The sequence below is a fragment of the Sapajus apella genome, unplaced genomic scaffold (assembly GCF_009761245.1).
Source record: "Sapajus apella isolate SASKATOON/1434 unplaced genomic scaffold, GSC_monkey_1.0 scaffold108, whole genome shotgun sequence".
NCBI classification, from domain to species: Eukaryota; Metazoa; Chordata; class Mammalia; order Primates; family Cebidae; genus Sapajus; species Sapajus apella.
The window spans coordinates 5,379,089-5,405,202 of record NW_022437048.1 but is presented as its reverse complement, the minus strand read 5'-3'; the positions used below and the strand labels follow the sequence as shown (position 1 = coordinate 5,405,202).

Below are 26,114 nucleotides of genomic sequence, written 5' to 3'. Positions count from 1 at the left end.
ATCTGATTTCTTTAATCACCAGAGATATAGCTTACTGCTTTGGTTACAGCTCTCACACATTTTCCATATTAGTGAGAAATGTGTTGCTACAGATTTCTCTACGAAGAATTCAAATGGTCCTACCTCAAACACTTATATGGACTAAACAGCTCACTTTTGCTTACCCATGGAAATCTTGCTCAAAAAACATATATTCGAAGTACTAAAATTGTTGAAAATTATTTTTGAGACACTGATAAACTAGATTTCATAATTAAAGGAATATTTCATACTGTGTGACTCTCACAATGGATGGGAATACGTTTTTTCAAACAAAATATGTAAACTGAGGCAGTTGCCAGAAGACCTCTTGGTAGCCTTCAAAAACTGTATTTTCTTCCCTAGACTTTTAAAGCTTTGGAGGCTGTTTTAAGTAGTACTGGAATTGTTGGATGTAAGGATGTTTTGATGAAAATACAGAATAAAAAATAATAAAGGAAATAGTACTGGCATTGTATAGAATTTCAGCTGATGTCTTACAACTTGTGCATGTAATGGAACTTACAACCAAAGAAAGCTGTCCAATTAACAAACCAATTGTTAAAAGATGCAAACGGTCTTAAAAACCACTTAAACATTGTTCTTAAAGACACACCCAAAATGACTGCTTTGTGTTCTGTGATATTAACCACTCCTAAAACTTTCTCAAGGCTAAGGCTGACTGGGAAGATAAAATCCTTATTAAACACAATGGGTGATATCTGAGTCATGATAAGATTTCAACTCAAGGTCAAAGGCAGAGAATCACCTTTCCTAACCCCATCTGCTAGGTACAATCCACCTCTGGTCTTCTCTTTACTGTAGATGCTCCTATCAGGCAGATGTTTATAAAGAATTTCTCCCAACATGTAAGCATTTTTTTTTCCATCAGTATAAGGACAGAGGATAAACCCTAGCTAAGACACCACTGTACTAAAAACAAAACAATTTGTAGCTATGACTCAAATCCTCTTTCTGCGGCATTAAGAAAATTAAAGGGTAGAAGTGGAAAACCTCTCATGAATTAGGAATAGTCCTGGAAAAAAGTCACAAGTCAAGAGACCACAAAGATCTCAGAGGTACTGACGGTGGAAATCTCAAATGGATCATAATAGTTACCACAAATAATTTATAAAAAGCAATGGCCAATATATTCCAATATTACCATTCTACAGGGATCCCATATTAAACATATTTAATCTTTCCAAGGCATTATGCTTTTTTAGGCATCCATATTCAATAAATAAACACTGAATGTTATTTTCTCATCTAACCTAATAATCCATATTGTTAAAAAAGATAATATTTTATCAAATATTTTCTAGATGTCATAACCTGCTTAATATTATATCCTCATGCCAGGATATCCCCTGGTGTTTCTACTGTGTTAATCATGTACAATCCTATAACTATCATCACGTTGTCTTAACTTAGTGTTATAAATCACTACAATTTTTATAACATTTTCATATATGAACAAAATAGCCTTTTCATTATTGATTAGGATCAGATGTGGTAAGTGACCTCAAATGTTTTCTTTAGAGGCTTAAAGACAAAGAACTCCAAACAAGTATCCAGCATCTTTTGAAAGGATACCTCAAGGTGTAGGAAAAAAATTATTTTTTCCCCCATGAGCAAGGGAAGGGGAGCTGGGTGGTAAGTAAGGACGCAAGGTTTTCAGGACTGTTAACAGTTGAGAGTATAGGTTCTTTCTACCTCTCCCGGATCCTCCCAGCCCTCCCCTATAACAATGAGGATGCTGGGGAGATAACTAGCAGACAGGATCTGACCATACCTTCATGGGTAGGCTCTGGGTCAGGTGTAAGTGAGATGTCATCCAGCTCCCGCAGGCAGAGCCATTCTCCATCCATGGACACTCGGAATTTGCAAAGGTAGATGGTCTCCATGGCAGCCTGTGTGATCTTGTCAGTGGTGGGGGTAGGCATATCGGTCGGAGGCGTCAGGGCAGACATGATGACTCAGCTGGGACCACAACACACACACAGACACACACACACAGACACACACACACACCCCACAAAAATAAATATAACCTCCTCTCCAAAAACACCCAATACAAAGCTCTGAAACAAAGCTTTCAAGAAAAAGGGTGGGGAAGGTTTAAAAAAAAAAAAAAAAAAGGAAAATATCTTATAGTTTAAGAACCAACTGCTCAAGATAAACAATTCTACACTATCTTATAGACAGTTCCTACCACATAGCAAAATAAGATGATGCTTGTCTTCTCCCAGCTTCCTCTCCTTTTATCTTCCCTTCCCTGCCCCCACCTTTTTTTCAGCTGAGCTATAGGCTTTAAATCCTGCACAGCCGATGCTGCCTTAGATGGCTTTAAAAATCTGGTCTCGATATGAATAAGTGAAAAATCCTCCTCCTTTGTGCAGAAAAAAAAAATGTAAAAGAAAAACCTGAACAAAAAATAAACCTATATTTTCAATGTAGCTTAAAAAAAAAATCCTGAGCTGCAGAAATCACTTCCAGGATCTGCTCAGATAAGCTGGGATGCATAGGATTGGCCGTGCGCAGTAAGCAGGGTGTTGACCAAAATGGCTGACTAATGAACTGAACTGAAAATTCAGGCCCATGTGACCAGCTGCTCTGAACGTAGGGCAAGCAATTCCCAGGATGCTTTATAGATGCTGCTGATGCTGGGAGAGCAATTAGGCTGCTCTCTCTCATCCTGTACAACCCACTTCCAGACTGTGCTAGTCAAACTGTGATCAGACATAACACAATGCACATATCCTCATCAATTCCTCTTACTTTGGGATCAAGGACTGAATAAAAGGAGGACAATTTATACTGGATAATAATCTATAGTAAAGATGGTAAAAGAGGCAGTTGATTATTTAACAACCACATAATTCACCTCTATTATTCTTATCTACATAGCTATTAAAATTCTTTACTATGCTAAATGTTACATTTTAAGAAACGCTAAAGCATAAAAAATTGAGGCTCTCAGAAGAAAAAAAAAAGAGGAAAAAAGCCAAAGCAGATTTTCAATTTAAATATGTTATTCTTGGGCATTTGTGATTTCCTTCTTCAAGGTACAAAAACCTGACCTTTTAGGTTAGGCAGAAATGCAAGAAAAAACTTGAAGTTAAAAAAGTAAAATCTTAATGGCAATTTACCTTTTTTTTGATTTTGTTGTATTTATCAAGTTTCTATATTAGCATGAAATATGTTTCTATGCAGAAAATTAAAACTATGTTATATTGTTAAAATCCTCCCATTCGATAACACACTGAAGACACATTATCGTATTTTCTTAAATCAACTCATACACACACACAAGCGTGCGTGTGCACGCACACACACACACACACACACACACACACACACACAGTCCTATATTATCCAATGAGGCATTATACCTTGGTAGCAAAAAGGCAGGTACTTGCTTTATGAACTACTTAAGTTACAAGGAGAAGAATGATAAGAATTTTCTTTGAAAATGTTTTGGATAGTTGAAAGCAAGCATTTGTTTGTTTTTGTATTTAAGGGTTCCAGTTTTGAGGAGCATACAAGAAATATGATCTGAGACTAATTATTCCTCTCTGGGGATTATCAGAAGGACATCTTGATTTACCTAATTTCTAAAAACTAAAAGAAAAAATTCTCCTTGAGTATTGTTAAACTCTCAAATGCTTCATCCCAATTTGAGACTGAACTCAAATTAAAAAAAAATGCTAAGAATCAAATTCTGTAGAGAAACTGGCATTTTCATTTTGTTAGAAGGAGGGGCCGAATGGCCAGGAGTGGTGGCTCATGCCTGTAATTCCAGCACTTTGGGAGACCGAGGCAGGAGGGTCACCTGAGGTCAGGAGTTTGAGACCAGCCTAGCCAACATGGTGAAACCCCATCTCTACTAAAAATATGGAAAAATTAGCTGGGCATGGTGGTACACGCCTGTAATCGCAGCACTTTGGAAGGCCAAGGCAGGCAAATGGCTTGAGCTCAGGAGTTTGAAACCAGCCTGGGCAACATGGCAAAAGCCCATCTCTACAAAAATCAAAATTAGCCAGGCATGGTGGCATGGACATGTGGTCCTAGCTACTTGGGAGACTAAGGTGGGAGAATCACATGAGCCCAGAAGGGCTTCAGTGAGCCTAGATTGCACTACTGCACTGTAGCCTGGGAGACACAGCGAGACCTTGTCTCAAAATAAAAATAAAAAAATAAGTAGACTGTACTATATAACTATATACTGGTACAATGTAAGAAGGCATATCTATAGGCTTATTTATAATTGGGGAAAATCAGTAAGTTACTAAGGAAAGCAAAATATTCCTGGTTTTATTTCTATCTCATTCTCTCTCATCATCACCCTACATCTGGACTCAGAGCCACTCATTCATTCAACAAATATTCATTCACTAACAGGTGCTCCACATGCCAGGCAGCAATCCAGACATCATGCACACAGCAGTAAGATAGGAATACCTTTTCCAGGAAGCAGAGTTTACATATCCAAATACTGAACACAGGCCTTCATTTAACATATTCTCATTTAATTACAGTTCAATTCCTTTCTAGCCAAAAATATTCCCATCTTATACATCAGTACATAAAGGGGACAGTTTATAGATTCACTTTATACCATGTAATACTTAAAGACATAGTAAGTAGTCATTAAAAACTTCGGATTACATGGGATGTTCCTGAAACCACAATTCCAAACAGCCCTAGCTATCTGGACTTGTGATATCAAAACTCTCGATCACTGATACATTTTTTTTTTTTTTTTTTTTTTTTTTTTTTGAGACTAGCCCTGTTCCCAGACTGGAGTGCAATGGCACGATCTCGGCTCATTGCAACCTCCACCTCCTGGGTTCAAGCAATTCTCCTGCCTCAGCCTCTCAAGTAGCTGGGATTACAGGTGCGCGCCACCATACCTGGCTAATTTTTTGTATTTTTAGTAGAGACAGGGTTTCACCATATTGACCAGGTTGGTCTTGAACTCCTGACCTTGTGATCTACCTGCCTCGGCCTCCCAAAGTGCTGGGATTATAGGCCTGAGCCACTGTGCCAGGCCACTGATACATTCTTAAACTATAACAAGGAACATGTGAATAAATCTGAATGCCACGTGTCTGACTGGGGTCTAAAATGTGAATTCAGCCTTGTCACAAACCACGGCAATCTCTTCATCAGCCAGTAAGCATTTACTAACTTGAACAGATCTAGATTGATTGCAACATACTAACCCAACAGGAACATCAAGGTAAGTAAGAAACTTGGTTAACATTCCTTCCGAAGATCCATACTACCCTACCTCTCTCCAGGTAGAGGACACAGAGAGGCAAGCCCAAACCAACTAAACTTTTGTCAAGGAAAGAAAAACATGCCTGTGTTGGTATCCTTGAAGTTCCCGTATTTACCAGTTTGAGGTGTTAACAGCCATTTCTGAAATAAGACCCAGAGGTGGACAAGAAAACCTGTACTTCTAGGCCAGGTGCGGTGGCTCACGTCCATAATCCTAGCACTTTGGGAGGCGAGGCAGGCAGATCACCTGAGGTCATGAGTTCGAGACCAGCCTGGCCAATATGGCGAAACTCTGTCCCTACTAAAAGTACAAAAATTAGCAGGGTGTGATGGCAGGTGCCTGTAGTCCCTGCTACTCGGGAGGGTGAGGCAGGAGAACTGCTTGAACCTGGGAGGCGGAGGTTGCAGTGAGTGAGCCGAGATCGTGCCACTGTACTCCCACCTGGGCGATAAGAGCGAGACTTGGTCTCACCAAAAAAAAAAAAAAAAAAAAAAAATTAATAGGCCTATGTGAAGTTCAAATCCAAAAAATACTCTGTTCTAGCTGTGTAAACAGTCTGTATTTTCCACATTATGATTTATTCAAAGCAAGTAAGATTCATACTTCAAAGTCAGAAGTTACATTCCTCTTGAAGGATATTCGTACTCAGTTGCTAATATAAGACGAAGATTTACTTGACAGGCTCAATGTCTCTGTTACATATTATGGAAAAATTACTTAAAGTAGCTATCATTTATTAAATTTAAATTTCCATTTTCTGTTAGGTGCTTTACAAACACCAGGTCAAGTCTTCACAAAAAACACTGCAAAGTCGAGATTGATACCTTCTCTTTACATACAATGAAAGTTCAGTCACGTAACTGGCCCAGAATCACACAATTAGCAAGTAGCAGATCTGCTATTCCAAGCTACTTCCGTCTAGATGCCTCCAAAGTCCATGTTCCTCCTACACTCCGTAGCTTCAGCACTCTATCCTAACTCTTCCACCTCCGTGGACATTAAATTTTACTCAGAGAAAATAAAAAGAAATTACACACACACACACACACACACACATACACACACACACACAGAGGCAAACTTTCCTCATGAAATTCCCTAAACATGAATTTCAACAAATTTAAGTTTTGAAGAAATTTTTTTATCAGCTTTCATACTTCACACCTTAATGCTGCACAACCCATATATTCCCCTAGGCCCTGCAACTTACATATTTAGGTCAGGCTCTTAAAAGGTGGGCAAATTCTGACAAACTGAGAACATAGCATGGATTTTTCCTGTCATGTGCTTGCAATGGGTAGACCAAATGCTTCCACTATGTACTTGGTTCACTCTCCTACCACTCTGTCACTGAGTTCTCTCCACATTTACATACTAGTTGGACACATTAAGGACACCTGATACATTCTGAAACAGGCAAAGATAATGAAGGGGGGAATCATTTTCTAAAATGATGCATGGTGCACTTTTTAAAAATAGCAAATTCAATGTATAATTTTAAATCTTTAAAGAATATAACCAATATCCCTAAACCCTTGCTTGACTGGAGAAATGGACCAACACACGTACTTATGTGCTCCTCTTGCTTCTAAACTCCTGCCTCTCATTTCAAGGCAACCCTTCTGAATTTTGTGTAAATCATTTTCTTATTTTAAAAATACTGTCACAAATACATGAAGGTCTAGTAAAATATTTAGTTTCAGTTTTTTTCAACTTTCTTATAGAAAGTGTTTCATGCTCCATAAAACTTTCTAAGTCTTTCACTCAATGCTGTATTGTTCTTTCTTTCCCTCCCTCCCTTCTTTTTCTTCCTCCCTCCCCCACTCCTTCCTCTCTCTCTCCTCTCTTTTCTCTCTCTCTCTCTCTCTCTCTCTCTCTGTCTTCCAGGCTGGAGTACAGAGTCGAGGTGTGATCTTGGGTCACTGAAACCCACACTTCCCAGGTTCAAGCAATTCTCCTGCCTCAGTCTCCCAACTAGCTGGCATTACAGGCACCCACCACCCAGGCCTGGCTAATTTTTGTATTTTTAGTAGAGACGGGGTTTCACCATGTTGGCCAGGCTGGTCTCGAACTCCTGATCTCAGGTGATCTGCCCACCTCGGCCTCCCAAAGTGCTGGGATTACAGACATTAGCCACCGCACCTGGCCTTCAATGCAGTATTTTCTAAGATTCACTTAAACCGTAGTCTGTATATGTAGTTTATCCTTTCGGCTGCTGTATTATAGGTAATGTTCCAATGTATGTGCAAAAACATTATTTTATCGGCCGGGCACAGTTCAAGCGATTCTCCTGCCTCAGCCTCCCAAGTAGCTGGGACTATAGGCACGCACCACCGCACCCAGGGAATTTTTTATATTTTTAGTAGCGGTGGGGTTTCACTGTGTTGGCCAGGATGGTCTCGATCTCCTGACCTTGTGATCCGCCTCCTCGGCCTCCCAAAGTGCTGGGATTACACGTGTGAGTCGCTGCGCCTGGCCTTCTGATTTATTTTCATGCTGGTGGGCAACTGGGTTATTTCTGATTTTCATAATGCAGAATAGAAACTTCTTCCTAAAATTTGTCAAGTTGTGCAACTAAATTTGTAAAGCTGACAAAGTTCTATCTGGCAGCTTCCTGAATCATAGTTTCATAATTTAAGAAGAAAAATCTCATTTTCCCCCTATTTCACTAGTTGCTGTTTGCATGAAAGGGTATCTTTTTTTTTTTTGAGACAGAGTCTTCTCTCTGCTGGGTTATGGTGCAGTGGTGCAATCTCAGCTCACTACAATGTCTGCCTCCTGGGTTCAAGCGATTCTTCTGCCTCAGTCTCCTGAGTAGCTGGGATTACAGGCAAATGCCACCACTCCTGGCTAATTTTTGTGTTTTTAGTAGAGACAGGGTTTCACCATGTTGGCCAGGCTGGTCTTGAACTCCTAACCTGAAGAGATCCATGCACCTCGGCCTCCCAAAGTGCTGGGTTTATAGGCGTGAGCTACCACATCTGGCCATGAAAGAGTATCCTTGATGAATCATCATCATGATGACATTGGTGGAAAGTCCAGATGTTTCTGTTAAATTATGATTACTGAACTCTATGATCATGGTTATTTCACATGCTCCAGTACACCCTCCCACCTCCTTTCCCAGAAACACAATCTATTATGTCTACCCCTGATTTCAAGATTTCTTCAATTTTAGGGTTACACACTTGGTAGGCTCAGTGTCACTTACAGACATTAACCAAGGCTGACAATAACTATAAAATGATTATACTCAAAAAGTTGAGCTATCATTATTTTGTTAGAAACAAACACCACCAAGAGTATTATAATGTATCATCTTTTCAGTTGTCAAAATTAACCAGCATAACATTAAAAATAACCTGCACCCTGAAATGTAAAACTGATTTCATGGCTCGGTGGCTATAGGCAATAATTTACAGATGTAAAGCTCAATAATTTACAAATGTAAAACTATCAAAAACTTAGATGACCTTGGGAAATTTAGCCTCCTCTTACCTCAGTTTACTCAGTTGTAAAATGAAACTGAATAGCTCCACAAAGACCAGAAATTCCACCAAATAAATTTGCATTTTGAACACCACTTGCATATCTGCTCAAAATAGTACCTACCAAATACCAGACTCTCAATAGATACTTGCTGGTATAGATATGTATATAGCCTTGCAATGGTATTTTTCCATCTTCATGTTTTACTTCAATCATGAAAACCCCCAAGTTCTAGAAAATCAAACTATATTTATGACCCAACAAACAGGTCATTCTAACACTGGCTTCATTCATGTATACATAACAGATTCATTCATTCAGCATGTACCGGGCGCTTCCTATATGCTAGTCAATAGGTATGCAGAAGAAATAACAAGGCAACAGACAAGAAATAGACAATTTTAGGTATTTAGGAAAGTCTTAATGTCTGTCATAAATGCATCTATTCAGCGTTGTTTACATATACAACTTTTTTTTTCTATCAGATTGGTGACTCTTGAATTTCATTCATTTACTCATTTTTAGTAAATAAGGGCATTAGTGAGCAGAATATGGAACTAGAGAGCTGTTGCCTGAAGAGGTAAGTGCCTCCAATCTAGGATCCAATTCCAATTATGGGAGGCGATGAAGGAGTGTAACTGAGTACTGTGGACTTTGGAGTCAGCATGCTCACAGTGAATCCCAGGTCTACCAATTAGATGCTGAGTAACCTCAGCAAATTACTTTTCTGTCCCCATTTCTACACTGACCAAATGGAAATAATATTAACTATTTCGGAGTTAAATGCTTCGCATGGCACTTCACACAAAGTAAGCAGTAAGTAAATGTCTCCATAACTGCACTATAATAAGTGCTTCAGCTTTGAGAGTTCTGGAAAAAAAACCTATCATCACATAAAATTAAAGTAAGGATAAATGTTTATGGGACAGAGGCAGAGGAAAGTAAAAAGGAGATGTGAGAAGAGGGTTAAAGTGGTGTCTCTCAGATTTTGAGGAAGGAAGAGAGATGGGTCAGAATTTTACCATCATTCACCTCAAGTGACCAGATTTCCTAAGTTCGTAAAAAAGACAGCAGAAGTAGATAAATGTCTGTGGAGAGTCCCTAACAGATTCTAAAGTTAGAAGAATCATACTCTAAAAGGTGACATGCTACAACTTAGGCTTTTTATCTGCTTTTTGCTGTCTTGGCCTGCCAAACTCTCCTTTCCCACACATCACAAGGTTCCCACACCATTCTTCCAAACTTGCTCAGGTCTGCCCCACCGCTCCCTCTGACATACTGAGTGTTGTGTCTGCTTGGTAGGGAGCATGTCACATAACAAAGGCTTTGCCAAGAGAGGAATGCCACCTTGGCCAGCGGCCCTTAGAAGTTTTACGGAGACTAAGAACCTTTTCACAATTATTCAAATATTGTAGGGGGCATGGCCATATTGCTACTTACCTTCTTAAGTACCACCGCTTTGTTAACTCTAAAAATGTTTCCTGGCCAGATGCAATAGCTCACTTGTAATCCCAACACGTTGGGAGGTCGAGGCAGGCTGATCCCTTGAGGTCAGGAATTCAAGACCAGCCTGGCCAACATGGCGAAACCCCACTTCTACTAAAATACAAAAATTCGCTGGGTGTGGTGGTGCATGCCTATAGTCCCTGCTACTCAGGAGACTAAGGCAGGAGAATCGCTTGAATTGGGAGGCAGAGGTTGCAATGAGCCAAGATTGAGCCATCATACTCCAGCCTGGGCAACAAGAATGAGACCCCCTCTCAAAAATCAAAACAAAACAAAACAAAATTCCTTTCAAACGATTTCAAACCAATTTTTTAATGCTTATGGTGTGCTACTGATTTACCACAACAAATTTTATAGCTCATAATCTGAGCTGCTTCACACAGTAGGGAATGTGTTTCAGTATTAGTAAGGCTTGGCTAGACATGTAATAGGTGTGATGTCCTGCAAAATTCACTAAAAATGGGATTCTACTTTTATTTATGTTGACTGCAGGTTGCGTATTATGCAATGATAAAGGGGCAGCCCATTTTTTGGTTAGTTCTTTTAATTATTTAAGGAATTTTGAAAAATATTGCCACAAGAAAATTATTTCATCCAGTTTTTTCTGCTACACTTCCATCATCATACATCCAGATTTTTTACTATCTATAGCCCATATTAGAAAAATATGTTCTCTTAGCTTTTTGATAAAATCCTACCTCTTTAACATGCAGATTTCTATGAAAAATTAAACAAAAACGGAAGATACAAGACAGAATATAGTCACAGGTGAATATATTTTGAGGCCAATACTTGTCTTTCAGCCCCCAAGTTGCTTTCTTTGTTCCTCTGCTATCCCCACTGCCCAGCAATCTTACTGCTCTCCACCCAAACCAGCTTCTTTAAGACCTTGGTGAAAGAAATAATGATTAAGAACATGAACTTTGAAGGCAGACTACCGAGGAATATGAATTCATTCCCTGGCTTCAGTTTAACAAATTGCTAAGTACTATTACATGTGAAGTTTCTAGCTCTCTGCACAGCACACAAAAACATCCCACAAATGGTGGCCACTAGTATTGTTATCTTACAGTCACATTCTTTATTGGTAATTGTTCGGGTTCCAAAACTACAAAAAACATTTGTTATATGATGAGAGCCTTTTAGGACCCTCTAGTGTCCAGAATGAAACTAAGATGAGAAGAAAAAAGAAAACTGTCTACAAAGAATAAGTCTATGATTATCAGTAGGGGAGCAACAAAAGGAAGACTCAAAGATTACACCCAATATTCTGAATTGTTGCTCTGTCAATAAGAGTGATTTGACTTTTTGATAATGCCAGGCCAGAAGAACAAGTGCAACAAAAAAGGTGGCAGCAGAAGAGAAGGGGGGGAATTGTCTCAGAAGACAAACTGTGAAAGTACCGGCAGCCCTGCTCTCAGGAAGAGTCAGGAAAGCAGAATCAGGAAGGCAAGCAGAGAGTTTAGTCATAAGGAAGGAAATGGGGGCATGACCCAGCTAACCTGTCCCTCGGTAGCTCAGGAGGGCCGAGGTCACATGAGCTGTGTGTGGAAGGAGCCAGCTGTACAGAGACACTGAACAGCTCAACTTCAGATCTCTGGTAGTCACTTATGTACAATTATATACCCTTGGAAAGATGCTACATTTCTGAGGCTTGTGTGTGTGGGTGGGTGCTTTTAATCTACTATTTGACAAAAGGCACTTAATGGATCAGAAAATGGCTCTTTGCCTTCTTAATATGGTTGGAAAACAGAAGAGGGCTAACAGATTTATGAATCACAGAATGGTAAATGGGGACACTGATCTACATTGAAAATACCGAAAAATCCATGTTCTAAAAAGTCACACATCACTCTGCTGTTTCCAAAACTACTAGTATGAAGGTAACTATGTCCAGATCGTTTGGGGTTCTGAAAGTTTGACCATTTCCCTCATATACTCCAGCTTGGGCAGATGCCTCTATGTTTACAAAACACAATAAAGTAGGTTTGCCTTTTCAAAGTTTAAAAAAGCATACAGCAGGTAAACTGATTAACATGTTTGAGGCTGGGCATGGTAGTTCATGCTTGTAATCCCAGCACTTTGGAAGGCTGAGGCAGGAGTTTTGCCTGAGCCCAGGAGTCCAAGACCAGCCTGGACAACACAGTGAGATCTCATTTCTTTTTTAAAAAAATTATTGTTATTTTTGAGACAAGAGTCTCGCTCTGTGGCCCAGACTGGAGTGCAGTGACACAACCTCAGCTCACTGAAACCTCTGCCTCCCGGGTTCAAGCGATTCTCCTGCCTCAGCTTCCCCAGTAGCTGGGATTATAGGCATGCCACCACGCATGGTTAACTTTTTTGTATTTTTAGTAGAGACAGAGTTTCACCATGTCGGCCAGGCTGGTCTTAAACTCCTGACCTCAAGTGATCCACCTGTCTCGGCCTCCCAAACTGCTGAGATTACAGGCATGAGCCACCATGCCCAATCTTTGACATATATATGTCTTTATAAAAAAGGTTTTTTTAAAATAAATAAAACAAAACAAAAAACATGTGTTAACCCTGACCAGGTATACTGTTTTCTAGAGCACTATTAAACAATTAAAAAAGAAGAAAGACAATAATAGAAATGTCCACAGAGGATAAACTATGTATATTTTACACAAACACATATATAATCTATATATACAAACACGTATACATACAATAAATATATATGTCTGTATACCTGTATCTATATTAATGAAACTGTGAGCATAAAGTTAATTTTCTCCCCTTAAACACTAATTTCTGGGTTTATATGCACATTTCGAACCTCCTTCCCCACACAATGGATTTTTCAAGTGCATCTGTCAGAGACAAAGGCTTCTAGGTACCTCATTCTCTGCACTATCCAGGGCTCAGCCATGGCACTCACTGGTAAGTATACTCAGCTTTGAAATGGGTAGTCAAAGTAACGCTGCCAGTCCTTTTCAAGATTCTTTTTCTTCTATTCCTCTTCTAGCCTTCCTCCTATCTCAAAACAGGTCTTACAAATACAGAAAGCTGCTACTTTGTGAGAGGGACACTTTTTTGGACACTGCATTAACTGGGAGAGAAAAGACAAGGGCAAGGATGTGGGCTATCTGCATAGCACTGCCTTAAACAATGTTTGCTGTAGTTGTGGGAGTTGGAAGGAGAAAAGAATAACTAAATAGAAGCTGGTAACTGTGCAAACAGCAGGGTGCCTCTTCCATCCAACACTAAAGACAAGCCATCTTTTGTCTATCCTGTCCATTCACAAGATGATCTCTAACGGCAGGATGGAAAAGGAAAGCATTAAAAGTATTACACCATGGCATGCAAGCAGCTCCTCCTTACATACTGTAATTGCTGAGAAAATGGCATGGAAGGTCACACATACACCAAGGAGGTAAAGCCACCATGAAATATAAAAACATGGCCGGGCGTGGTGGCTCATGCCTGTAATCCAAGCACTTTGGAGGCCAAGGCGGGCGGATCACCTGAGGTCGGGAGTTCAAGACCAGCCTGACCAACATGGTGAAACCCCGTATTTAAAAAAAGAAAAGAAAAGAAAGAGAAATAGAAAAACATACATGTCTGTGAATGCATGAAAAAATTCTGGACAAAAACCAAACTCAAAAGTGGGCATCCTCCAATAAGGAAATGGGGGGAGCGTGTTGGAGGTCCACAAAGAGGAAAGTTCACTTTGTAATCGTACTTTTGTATTATGAAACATTTCAACAATGAGAATGGATTCATGTGCTACTCCTGCTTTTTATAAATTCAAATTTTAAAAAGCATGGTAGAGAGTTTTATGAGATTTAAAGTTAGAAGTATAAAAACTTAGCAGATTATCAGCACTCAAAGACTCTAAAAAGGACATAATCCCCAACAGGGTACAACAGAAGCCTCCTTTCATACTGCACTGAAGCATGCTGATTTCATGGATATTACAGCCTACAGAACAATTCATGAGACAAACCCTGAAAAGTTTAGGCTACCTCCTGTTTGCAAACCTTTTTTTTTAACTTTTGAAACAGAGTCTTGATCTTTTACCATGACTGGAATACAGTGGTGAATCACCACTCACTGCAGCCTCATCTTCCGGGGCTCCTGCCATCCTTCCACCTCAGACTCCTGAGTTGTTGGCACCCGAGGCATGTGTCACTGTGCTCAGCTAATTTATTTTTCATTAATTAATTAACTAATTATTATTTTTTTTGTCGAGGCAAAGTCTGCTTATGCTGTCCAGGCTGGTCTCCAACTCCTGGGCTCAAGTGATCCTCCTGCCTAGGCCTCCCAAAGTGTCTGGGAATGCAGACATGAGCCACTGTGCTAGTCTCACACATTTTTGCTATTCTTCAGCGCTGTTATTTAAAAACAAAGCTTCTGAGCTCAAATGTAAAAGTTAATTTTTAAAACCCCTAAGTACACTCAAGATTTCTAAAATAAAAAGACAATACTACCTTAATACACAGTCTTTCAAAGGTGTTACATTTTATACACTTTTGGCAAATACATTACTGAGAGTTAAAAATTGGGTTGCTAAAGAGGCAGATCCCACTCATCATAATATTCACGAGGCACTGAGGTTGAGTCCGTGTACCATTCTTATAATTAAAATAAGAAGTCTTTTAAAAACTGTTTGGGGCCACGCGTGCTGGCTTATGCCTGTAATCCCATCACTTTGAGAGTCTGAAAAGGGCGGATTGCTTGAGTCTATAGTTAGAGAGCAGCCTGGCCAACATGGTAAAACCCTATCTCTACTAAAATACAAAAAAATAGTGGACATGGTGATGCACACCTGTAATCCCAGCTACTTGGGAGGCTGAGACAGGAGAATCTCTTGAACTTGGGAGGCAGAGGTTGCAGTGAGCCCAGACTGTACCACTGCACCCTAGCCTGGGCAACAGAGTGAGACTGTCTCAAAAACACAAAATAAAAAAACAAACAAACCAAAACTGTTTAATCTCTAGTGTTCATGTATCTTATTTTTATTTTTTAAAAACGAGGTTTTATTCTGTTGCTCAGGCAGGAGTGCAATGGTGCAATCATAGCTTACTGTAGCCCTGAACTCCTGTGTTCATGTGATTATCTGCCTTAGTCTCCCAAAGTGCTGGGATTGCCTGGTCTCCAATTTCTTAAATAAGTAGCCAAGAGAATCAAAGTTCTGACATCCAGATACATTACAGAAAGCAATATTGCATTGACTCTGCAAGGTAATAAGAACCTTTTTATTCATATCTAGAGTAGTCCTTTCTGTAAGTATGCTTACATTCTAAAGTACATATAAAAATAACAGGTAAAAACAAAAACTCAATCCAAAACAAGAACTATTTTGAATCAATTTTATATTTAAATAAAACATGTAACTGTTTCTTTTTTTTGCTAATGTGAAATGCTCTCAGTGACTTATCTTTAAAAGCAGAACAAGTGGGACACGTGTATATTCCCAGTAACTTTTCAGAGCACATACACATCAATAAACTATTTCAAAAATAAAGACCAAGAGGAAATGCTAGAATTTTATGTGCTAACAGAAAACACCAGACTGGCTGGAGGCGGTAGCTCACCCCTGTAATCCCAGCACTTTGGAAGGCTGAGGCGGGTGGATCACCTGAGGTCAGGAGTTCAATACCAGCCTGGCCAACATGGTGAAACCCTGTCTCTACTAAAGATACAAAAATTAGCTGGGCATGGTGGTGGGCACCTGTAATTCCAGCTACCTGGGAGGCCGAGGCAGGAGAATTGCTGGAACCTGGGAAGAGGAGGGTGCAGTGAGCCGAGGTAGTACCACTGCACTGCTGAGATCATGTTCGTAAAACTTTAGCTTTCAGTCCTCCTCCCGTCCTGATCTTGATCATATACTGTTAATACAGTTGCTTAAGCATTACTCCTTCAGAGAAGCTTAAGCAACAGTATTAACAGATAATAGTAACAAAATAGTTATTTTATACAATAATTAAGAACATAAAGAGAATCTTTAACGAGGGAATCAAATCAACTGAAAATCAGATAATTCCCACAACTGATACATACTGCTCAATAGTTGAAAAATTCCTCTACATCAAATCTTGTACCATAACTGTTACAGAGAGATACACTTCATTCTATAGTAGCATGTTTAACATGTAGATTATACAGAAATAGAACATTTTTAGGACAAACAAAAAAAGAGGCGGTGCTTAAAATACAAAGTAGGATTCCTCAGAAAACAAAAGCAAAGACTCCTTGAGAAGATCCTTATCTTTGTCTCCTCTGTTATATGAGAAGACTCATTTCTGCAGTGAGCTGACAATCCATCTGCACATTAGTGCAGACCACACTCCAACACACAAACTATGGCTTCACTAAGGTAATCAAAGGTCAGTGTCTGCCCACTGACTTATTAGGAAGTCATAAGGAGATGTGAACGCTGAACAACCTCCAGCTGAATCCCATGGACCCTTACTGTTACCTGTCATCCACCGTCTCAGTTTTGGATCTCTTGTTAAAGAGCATGGGTTTAGCAGAAAAGGAATCTGGGTCAACTGCATTCCTTCTCTTAAGCTGTTACTTGGGACAAATTGAGTTTCTCCATCTGAAAAAGTGGCATTCTATTTGGTTGACACAAACTTACTAACCATGATCATCAAAGCACATGCACATAGGAAATAATCAATAAATGTTAATATTTTCCTAGAAGACGGATGGGGGGACAGAAAAGGTAAAGTCAGGGTTTCTTGGCAGTGCAGAGGTTTGTACTGGTGCTTTTAAAAATACAGGGGGTGGGGACCCGGGTGCAGTGGCTCACGCTTGTAATCCCAGCATTTTGGGAGGTTGAGGCAGGCGGATCACCTGAGGTCAGGAGTTCCAGATCAGCCTGACGAAAACGGAGAGACATGTCTCTACTAAAAACACAAAAGTAGAGGGGCGTGGTAGCCTATGCCTGTAATCCCAGTTACTTGTGAGGCTGAGGCAGGAGAATCACTTGAACCCAGGAGGCGGAGGTTGCAGTGAGCCAAAATCGCGCCATTGCACTCCAGCCTGGGCAACAAGAGCGAAAACTACGTCTCAAAAAAAAAATTATATATATATATACACACAAATACATATATACATGGGGTAGGGTGGGAGAGAAGGAGCCTTCCCTCATCACTTCAGACAAGTTTCTCTCGCTTTTCAGAATTCATACAGCAAAGTATTTGGCATTTATAGTGTGCCTTGTATGGTCAGCCACATTTTCATACTATAAGAGTTTTTGTTTTAAAAGCAGATTTAACCCTCCTCTAAGAGTCTTCATATTCATTGACTATTCTAGGGCCCTACTTATTGCCAGTAGCAGTAAACAGTTGAGTAATAATACAGTACGGAGTGTGGGTCGGCTGCATTCACAGCGCTCAAGTGTGACAGTGGCTTTAAAGTGGAGGCCTCTTCCCAACGACCGATATAACCCTGGGAGGTACCCTTCCAAAGCCACACATTCATTCTCTTCCTGTCTTCTCGCGTACTGCTGGGATTTCTCTTTCCACTCCGGGGGACGGATCTGGATTTGTCATATTTACCGGCATGGAAGGAACGCTCGTAAAAAATTAGTTACTAGTATTACTAAGGCCGCACTGGCGGCGGCGGCGGCGCTGCAGCCACACCTACTCCGCTGCCGCGGCACCGGGAGCCCGAAGAAGGCGGGTCAGAGGGGCCACCGGGTCTCCGGGCGCCGCCCCCTCCTCGACTCCTTCGGGGAAGGTTCTCAGCGCGGGACCCGAGGCCAGGGCGCCCCGGGTGGAGGGGGACCAGCGGTCGGGCCGCTTGTCGCCCCCGCCCAAGCACGTGGGAGGCTGGCGAAGATGAGCACCCATCCCGAGAAGGGAGAGACCAGGCCTGGCAGGAGCCGCGGCCTGGGGAGACGCTGAGGTAAAGAATCCGGCGCCCGGACCGCGATCGTCCCGCAGCCTCCTCACCCGGGCGCTCCAGGACAACGGCTTCCCGAGGGCGGCCGCCAGAGCCCCTGCCTCCCCGCCTCCCAGCTCGGGTCACCCCGCGGGAGGCGGAGCTCTGCGGGGGCCGGGCCGGCCCTCCCCAGCCGAATGCCCCCTTCCCCGCGGGCGTCCCCTTGCCCCTCCGCCACTCACGGTGCTTGCCGCTGCCGCTGCCGCCGCCGCCGCCGCCGCTCGGGTAGCTCAGTAGCAGGAAGGGCAGTGGGGAGCCGGGCGACGGCGGGGTCCTCCAGGAGCGCTGCTGCTGCGGCGGCGGGCGCGCTCCGAAGCCGGCGCCTCCATCGCCGGAGTAGAGCAGGAAGAAGGGGGCGGCCACCGGCGAGTCCGGCTCCAACTGCCCGGCGGGGGAGGCGGGCGGCGGCCCCGCCTCGCTCTCTCGGTCAGTGCCCCCGGCGGGAGCGCGGCGCGGCTCCTCTGGCCGCCACTCCCCGCCCCTCGCCGGCTCCTCGCTGCAACTTTCGGCACCAGCGGTGGGCGGCGGCGGGGTCTCAGCCATGCTCGCTTCTTCCTTCGCCGCCGCCTCCGACTCGCGCCCGGGCCTGGGCGGGGGAGCAGAGGGTCAGGGCGAGGAGCCGCCGCCCCGTCCCGTCCGCGCCGCCGCCACCGCCACCTTTCTTCTTGGCCACGGGCTGGCGCCTGGGCTCGGCCGCTCGGTCCAGAGCCCGCCCCGCCGGGGTCCGAGCCAGCTGGAGGGACCGCCCCGCCCGACGGCGCGGCCTCGCTACCGGCCGCCTCCTCCCGCCCCTCCCGGCCCGGCCCCCAGCCTGTGACTCGGCTCCCCTAGGGGGCAGCGTCCTCCTCTTCCCACTCCTCTCCTTCCGCTTCCCTCCCGCGGGGCTGACTCCCTCCGGACCCTGGGGCCTAGGGCCTCGTCCTTACCCGCCCGGGTCGGCCCTCTTAAGGCGGTCAGGTGTGTCTGGCACTTGAAAGGTGAAAGACCTGGCGAAATACCTGGCGGCGTTTGGTCGTGTAACCGCCAACTTTATCGGTAGCACGAAGGCACAAAGATTTGGGTTGAAGAAGAGACGAAAGCTAATTTTAAAAAAGCACCTCCCTGCCCCCGGGTATTAACTGTACCATTTGCCTTTCACACACAGGAACTTAAACCATTGATTCACTGTTTTGATTAATGAGGTTTTTATGTGAGAAACCAAAGGTGGTGTCTTCCTTCCACCACCTCTTTTGTTCCCGTCTTGTGCGCTGTATTGAAATGGTGTATTTGCTTTGACTTTAAGTCCCAGGTTTTCTAGTGCCGCTGGTGCGCATGAGTGCATTTTAAACCAAATAGCTTACAATTTATACAAATGGCAATTACAGGTCGACAGTTTTCTCTTTCACAGTGCCCGTGTCTCGCTAGTAACTGGCCACCGTTGCTTTGAGTATTCGAATCAATGATTACTGATCTAGTAATTTCCTTAAGTAGACATTTCTTTCGGCAATAAAGACAATTTCCAGTGACTCTCATGGTTCTTTATCCTGGATTCCTAGGTGATTAGCCTTGTGTTTAATGCTGGCATAGAAGCCATGTTGACTCATAATTAAAAATCACTGTTGTGTAACATTTTGCCCACCTGCTTTTTCTTCTTCCTCTGTTCAGTCTTTCCCTGTGAGAGGAAGTTGTACTCCTTTGAAAGGAAAAGTAAACCTTTTTATTACTGTTGTTATTCTCTGTAAATCACTCTTGAATTCCTACTCGCAATTACCATAAGACTTACAATACTACTTTTCACTGAGTCTTTTAACAAGGAGCATTTAAAAAGTAAGTGTTTACAGGATAATTTTGAGCAGTCTTAGAACTTTTCAGATTCTGGCATTTCCTTGACCTGTTGATCTCAGTTCTACTACCTATTTGAATAAGTTATTTGTCCAGCTCTGTAAAATGATTATATTAATCATAGATATTGTGAGGGCTAAATAAGAAATAGAAATAAAGTCTTTAAAATACAACTTAACATTGTATTTAAATTGGCTTAAATAATAATTAGTAGTACTTCAGCAGCACATAAACTAAAATTGGAACAATACAGAAAAGATTAACATTCTCCTGCATGAGGATGACCTGAAAATTTGTGAAGCATTCCATATTAAAAAATTATTATTATTATTAGGAATATTTTATCATTTTGGCAAAACCGCATTTAACTTACAATAATAAAAACATACTGAGTTGAGGAAAAAAGCCTTTGCATCATACCTTTAGCATTTTGAAGGTGGTTTGGGTCTTAACTCAGTGTAGGTGAAAATCTCGATAGGAAGATCTATTTGTCTTTTAGGAATTGCTAACTGTATGATACCCTGATAAGAAAAACTGAAAGCATTTGATACAGCAATCCCATTACTGGGTATATACCCAAAGGATTATAAATGATTCTATTATAAAGACATATGCACACGTATGTTTGTTTTTTAATTTTATTTTTTTCCCATTTATTTATTTTATTGCATTTTAGGTTTTGGAGTACATGTGAGGAACATGCAAGATTGTTGCATAGGTACACACGTGGCAGTGTGATTTGCTGCCTTCCTCCCCATCACCTACATCTGGCATCTCTCCCCTTGCTATCTCTCCCCAACTCCCCACCCCCCACCGTCCCTCCCCTATTTCCCCCCAACTGACCCCAGTGTGTAGTGCTCCCCTCCCTGTGTCCATGTGTTCTCATTGTTCAACACCCGCCTGTGAGTGAGAACATGCGGTGTTTGATCTTCTGCTCTTCTGTCAGTTTGCTGAGAATGATGGTTTCCAGGTTCATCCATGTCCTTACAAAGGACACAAACTCATCGTTTTTCATGGCTGCATAATATTCCATGGTATATATATGCCACATTTTCCCTGTCCAGCCTATCATCGATGGGCATTTGGGTTGGTTCCAGGTCTTTGCTATTGTAAACAGTGCTGCAATGAACATTCGGCACACGTATGTTTATTGAAGCACTATTTACAATAACAAAGATTTGGAACCAACCCAAATGCTCATCAGTGATAGGATGGATAAAGAAAATGTAGCACGTTGGCCCAGTGCAGTGGCTCACACCTGTAATCCCAGCGCTTTGGGAGGCTGAGGCTGGGGGATCACTTGAGGTCAGGAGTTCGAAACCAGCCTCGCCAATATAGTAAAACCCCATCTCTACAAAAAAAAAAAAGAAAGAAAGAAAGAAAGAAAATGTAGCACATACACACCATGGAATACTATGCGGTCATAAAAAAGAATGAGTTCATGCCCTTTGCAGGGGCATGGATGAAGGTGGAAACCATCATTTTCAGCAAATTAACACAGGAACAGAAAACCAAACATCACATGTTCTTACTTATAAGTGGGAGTTGAATAATGAGAACACATGGACACAGAGAGGGGAACATCACACATCGTGGCCTGTTGGGGGTCGGGACAAGGGGAGGGGAACTATTCGAAGAAATACCTGATGTAGATGACGGGTTAATGGGTGCAGCAAACCACCATGGTACATGTATACCTGTGTAACAAAGCTGCATGTTCTGCACATGTATTCCAGAACTTAAAGTATAATTAAAAAAAAAGAAAAACTGAAAGTTTCCAGATGCATTATATGGTTTTAATGCCCATCCTTAATTGGATTCCTTATCTTATTTTTACATGCAGAAATTCCAAAATACCATTATAGTCTCATCAAGTTTCTTCAGAGATGTTTTACAATGTTTCAGTGTTTTACAAGAATTTGACAAAAATCTATACTTAACCACTGTAGGTAGAAGAAATAAGAGCAGAGTCCTAAGGCCGGGCGCGGTGGCTCACGCCTGTAATCCCAGCACTTTGGGAGGCCGAGGCGGGTGGATCACGAGGTCAAGAGATCAAGACCATTCTGGTCAACATGGTGAAACCCCATCTCTACTAAAACTACAAAAAATTAGCTGGGCATGGTGGTGCGTGCCTGTAATCCCAGCGACTCAGGAGGCTGAGGCAGGAGAATTGCCTGAACCCAGGAGGCAGAGGTTGCGGTGAGCCAAGATCGTGCCATTGCACTCCAGCCTGGGTAACAAGAGCGAAACTCTGTCCCAAAAAAAAAAAAAAAAAAAAAAAAAAAAAAAAAAAAAAGCAGAGTCCTCACAGATCATTCTTGAGAAAGGCCAATACTCAGCCAAGGGTGTCACGAAATTAAAATATGAAATATTACCTAGTCTGAATTGCCAGCTTTCTCCTTTCTTGTTAGTTAAGATACCCACAGGTATAGAAATATTGATATGCTGTGGAGTCATCCAGTGTGTTGGATTTTTGTGCCTCTATTTAAAAAAATTTTTTTGTAAAAATATAGAATGCTTCACGAATCTGCATATCATCCTTGCACAGGAGCCATGCTAATCTCTGTATTGTTCCAATTTTAGTATATGTGCTGCTGAAGTGATCCCTGTGCCTCTATTTATAAAAAGAGTTATATTTATGTTTTGTGTAATTAATTAAATGGAAAATTGATGCAGAAAATCAACTGAAATATGAGTTTTAAAATTTATAGACAAGGCTATTTATGAACTTTAAAGGTGGATGATACTCCAAGTTCTTAGTTTCTTAAGGCTTTTTTAACTTTTGAATCAATAATATAATCACAGCTCTGCATTAGCTTTAGTGATATAAAGGGCTGATTCAGCTGCTGTACACATTTAAGGAAGCCAAGATTATAAAAACAAGCCTGAACATGTTGCTCCTTCTTGCAAATGCACAGAGCATCTTCTGATACTGTTTTAAAGTGACAACATCCGAGCACTATAATTAAGAATCAAGCTCTATTAATAAAGCTGGAGGCTTTTCAACTTTATCTGCATTTTATTTTTAGTTATCCATGTTTGGTTTTTAAAAAATCCTTTGGTGGCCCTGGTGCGGTGGCTCATGCATGTAATCCCAGCACTTTGGGAGGCTGAGGCGGGTTGATCACGAGGTCAGGCATTCAAGACCAGCCTGGCCAACATAGTGAAACCCCGTCTCTACTAAAAATACAAAAAATTAGCCAGGCCTGTTGGCGGGCGCCTGTAATGCCAGCTACTCGGGAAACTGAGGCAGGAGAATCTCTTGAACCTGGGAGGTGGAGGTTGCAGTGAGCTGAGATCGTGCCACTGCACTCAGCACGGATGACAGTGCAAGACTCTGTCTGAAAAAGAAAAAAGAAAAAGAAAAAAATCCTTTGGTGATCTTAAGGATGGATACTTAAAAATATATTACAAAACTTTTTAGAGATTAATGTTATGGACAAAAAAATATTTTTAGTAAAGTGTAAACTTTTTAAGAGCTGTGAATGAGGCCAGGGTGCGGTGGCTCATGCCTATAATCCCAGCGCTTTGGGAGACTGAGGCAAGAAGATCATTTAAGACCAGTAATTTGAGACCAGCCTGGCCAACATGGCAAAATCCCATCTCTACAAAAAATACAAAACAAACAAAAAAACCCACGAGAGCTGTGAATCAGAGAAGATAACACTTGAGGCGGGACGTGGTGGCTCACATCTATAATTCCAGCATTTTGAAAGGCCGAGGCCCAGCTAAGATCTAGGCTGTCTTCTCTGATATACTTCCATCCATGAACATCTAATAATCCCTTACCTCTTCCTATGTTAGGGATTTCTAAACATTTTCTCCATTGTGTTAAGACTAGTTATGTACTTGTCTTGGCCGGACACAGTGGTTCATGCCTATAATCCCAACACTTTGAGAGGCCAAGGTGGGCATATCACTTGAGGCCAGGAGTTCAAGACTAGCCTGGCCAACATGGTAAAACCCCTTCTCTACTAAAAATACACAAATTAGTTGGATGTGGTGCCACAGGCATATACTCCCAGCTACTAGGGAGGTTGAGGCAGGAGAATCGCTTGAACCTAGGAGGAGGTTGCAGTGAGCCAAGATTGCATCACTGTACTCCAGCCTGGGTGACAGAGTGAGACTCTGTCTCAAAAAAAAAGAAAAAAACAAAAAGGGAAGATACCACTTCAGAAGTGTTGATATTCTTTTTCAGTATAGTATATAGATTTAATATGATTCCAAAATAATGATTTTCTTGAGTTATTTGGTTTATATCGTATGGCACTTGGGAAAGCCATATTTGAAAACAGTGTACTCAATTTAAGCCTTTGTGTTAAACTTATTTTAATAAATGTAGAAATTTATTGATACTAATTAATATAATGCCTTATTGTGAAAGCTGAGTCCATTGTTCTTTTGAATTACTAGATTTCGATGGCTGTAACTTAATTACTTATTTTTTCAAAACATTCATTATAAAAACACCTAGTTACAACATTGTAGTGTGGGGATAAAATAAAGAATATTTAAAAATTTATATTTAAGGCCAGGTGTGGTGGCTCACACTTGTAATTCCAGCACTTTGGGAGGCTGAGGTGGGTGGATCACCTGAGGTCAGGAGTTCGAGACCAGCCTGGCTACATGGCAAAACCTCATCTCTAATAAAAATACAAAAAAATTAGCCTGGCGTGGTGGCAGGTGCCTGTAATCACAGCTACTCGAGAAGCTGAGACAGGAGAATCTCTTGAACCTGGGAGGCAGAGGTTGCGAGCTGAGCTCGAGCCACTGTGCTGCAGCCTGGGTGACAGAGCAAGACTTCATCTTAAAATATACATACATATATATATATACACACACACACACACACAAATATATATGTATGTATAAAATAAATAAAAATATCTAGTCAATTTATATCTCCTCTCTATTGTAGAAACTTTTAAGAAGTAAAAGCAGGCTGGGCGTGGTGGCTCACGCCTGTAATCCAAGCACTTTGGAGGCCAAGGTGGGCGGATCACCTGAGGTCGGGAGTTCAAGATCAGCCTGACCAACATGGTGAAACCCCATCTTTATTTAAAAAAAAAAAAGAAAAAGAAAAAGAAAAAAAGAAGTAAAAATAATATATTTATCTACCTTGAGTAGGATGAAGAAAAAAATAAAAGTAATATATTTGGTTTAATCAATGACAGTTTTCTTTGGGTGTAGACATATGGATATATTTTTCCATTTTTGTACTTTTCTGTATTTGCAAGTAGTCTGTAATGGATGCATTGCTTTTAAATAGAAAATAAAACACATTGAGGGGCTATTTTGATTCATAGTTTCATAATTATATCTTTTTTATGAAGACCTAACAGTAAAGTTGTGTTCCTTGTATATACTGTGGTGAAATAGAATTCAAGAGGAGCTGATCATATTTGTGTCTTTTTTGAGTGTTTATTATTATTATTTTAGAGATGGAGGCTCTCTACGTTGCCCAGGCTGCTGTTGAACTCCTGGCTTCAAGCAATCCTCCCACCTCAGCGTCCAGAGTTAGTCAAGATATGCAAAAACAATATTCAAGAACAATATTCAAATAACATAATCATTGCTGGAAACCATAGTGAGTTCCTACTACAATTTCTTTTGCCAAAATTTGAGATTATTCTTACTTTCAAATTTCTAAATAATCTCCTTGGGCATAAATGGAAATATGTAGTTTATAATAATATCATACTTACGGGTCAATTATTTTCAGTATTATGAATGGCTAAATCAGAGAATTGAAGAAAGATTTCTCCTACTTCTGCATCACTGACAATACATTGCTTTACAGGTCTAAAGAGACTCCAGAGACACCTCAGCCTACAGCATAGCTGAGATTACAGGTGTGAGCCACCAGGCCCAGCTAGTGTTTATCTTAATAATGTTGCTGGCCGGACACAGTGGCTCATGCCTGTAATCTCAGCACTTTGGGAGGCCGAGGTGGGCGGATCACGAGGTCAGTAGTTTGAAACCAGCCTGGCAAGCATGGTGAAACCCCATTTCTACAAAAAATACAAAAAAAAAAAAGCCAGACATGGTGATGTATGGCTGTAGTTCCGTCTACTCGAGA

At 41.4% G+C, this 26,114-nt stretch overlaps 1 protein-coding gene and 2 non-coding genes across 15 annotated transcripts in view; 1 reads left to right on the top strand and 2 right to left on the bottom strand.

The window, feature by feature from the left end:
- RUFY3 (RUN and FYVE domain containing 3) overlaps positions 1-19,002 on the bottom strand; it is a 96,989-nt gene extending 77,987 nt beyond the window's left edge. For 8 of the 13 annotated variants that reach the window (XR_004263058.1, XR_004263057.1, XM_032259339.1 and 5 more), the window contains exon 1: positions 18,397-18,870. Coding sequence is in view for 11 of the 13 variants with exons in the window: in XM_032259339.1 (XP_032115230.1) it covers positions 18,397-18,757 (361 nt within the window). In the remaining 2 variants the exon portion in view is untranslated. Of the gene's footprint in view, positions 1-1,813; positions 2,928-18,396 lie in introns of those variants that run through there. The other 5 variants (XM_032259344.1, XM_032259351.1, XM_032259350.1 and 2 more) reach the window with 3 other exon arrangements.
- Positions 19,003-20,248: 1,246 nt separating this feature from the next.
- On the top strand, positions 20,249-20,350 carry LOC116537311. Its single transcript, XR_004263065.1, has one exon. It is a non-coding gene; the product is annotated as a U6 spliceosomal RNA (small nuclear RNA).
- Positions 20,351-22,538: 2,188 nt separating this feature from the next.
- On the bottom strand, positions 22,539-22,642 carry LOC116537319. The gene has a single exon (XR_004263072.1). It is a non-coding gene; the product is annotated as a U6 spliceosomal RNA (small nuclear RNA).
- Between the last annotated feature and the right edge of the window lie 3,472 nt (positions 22,643-26,114).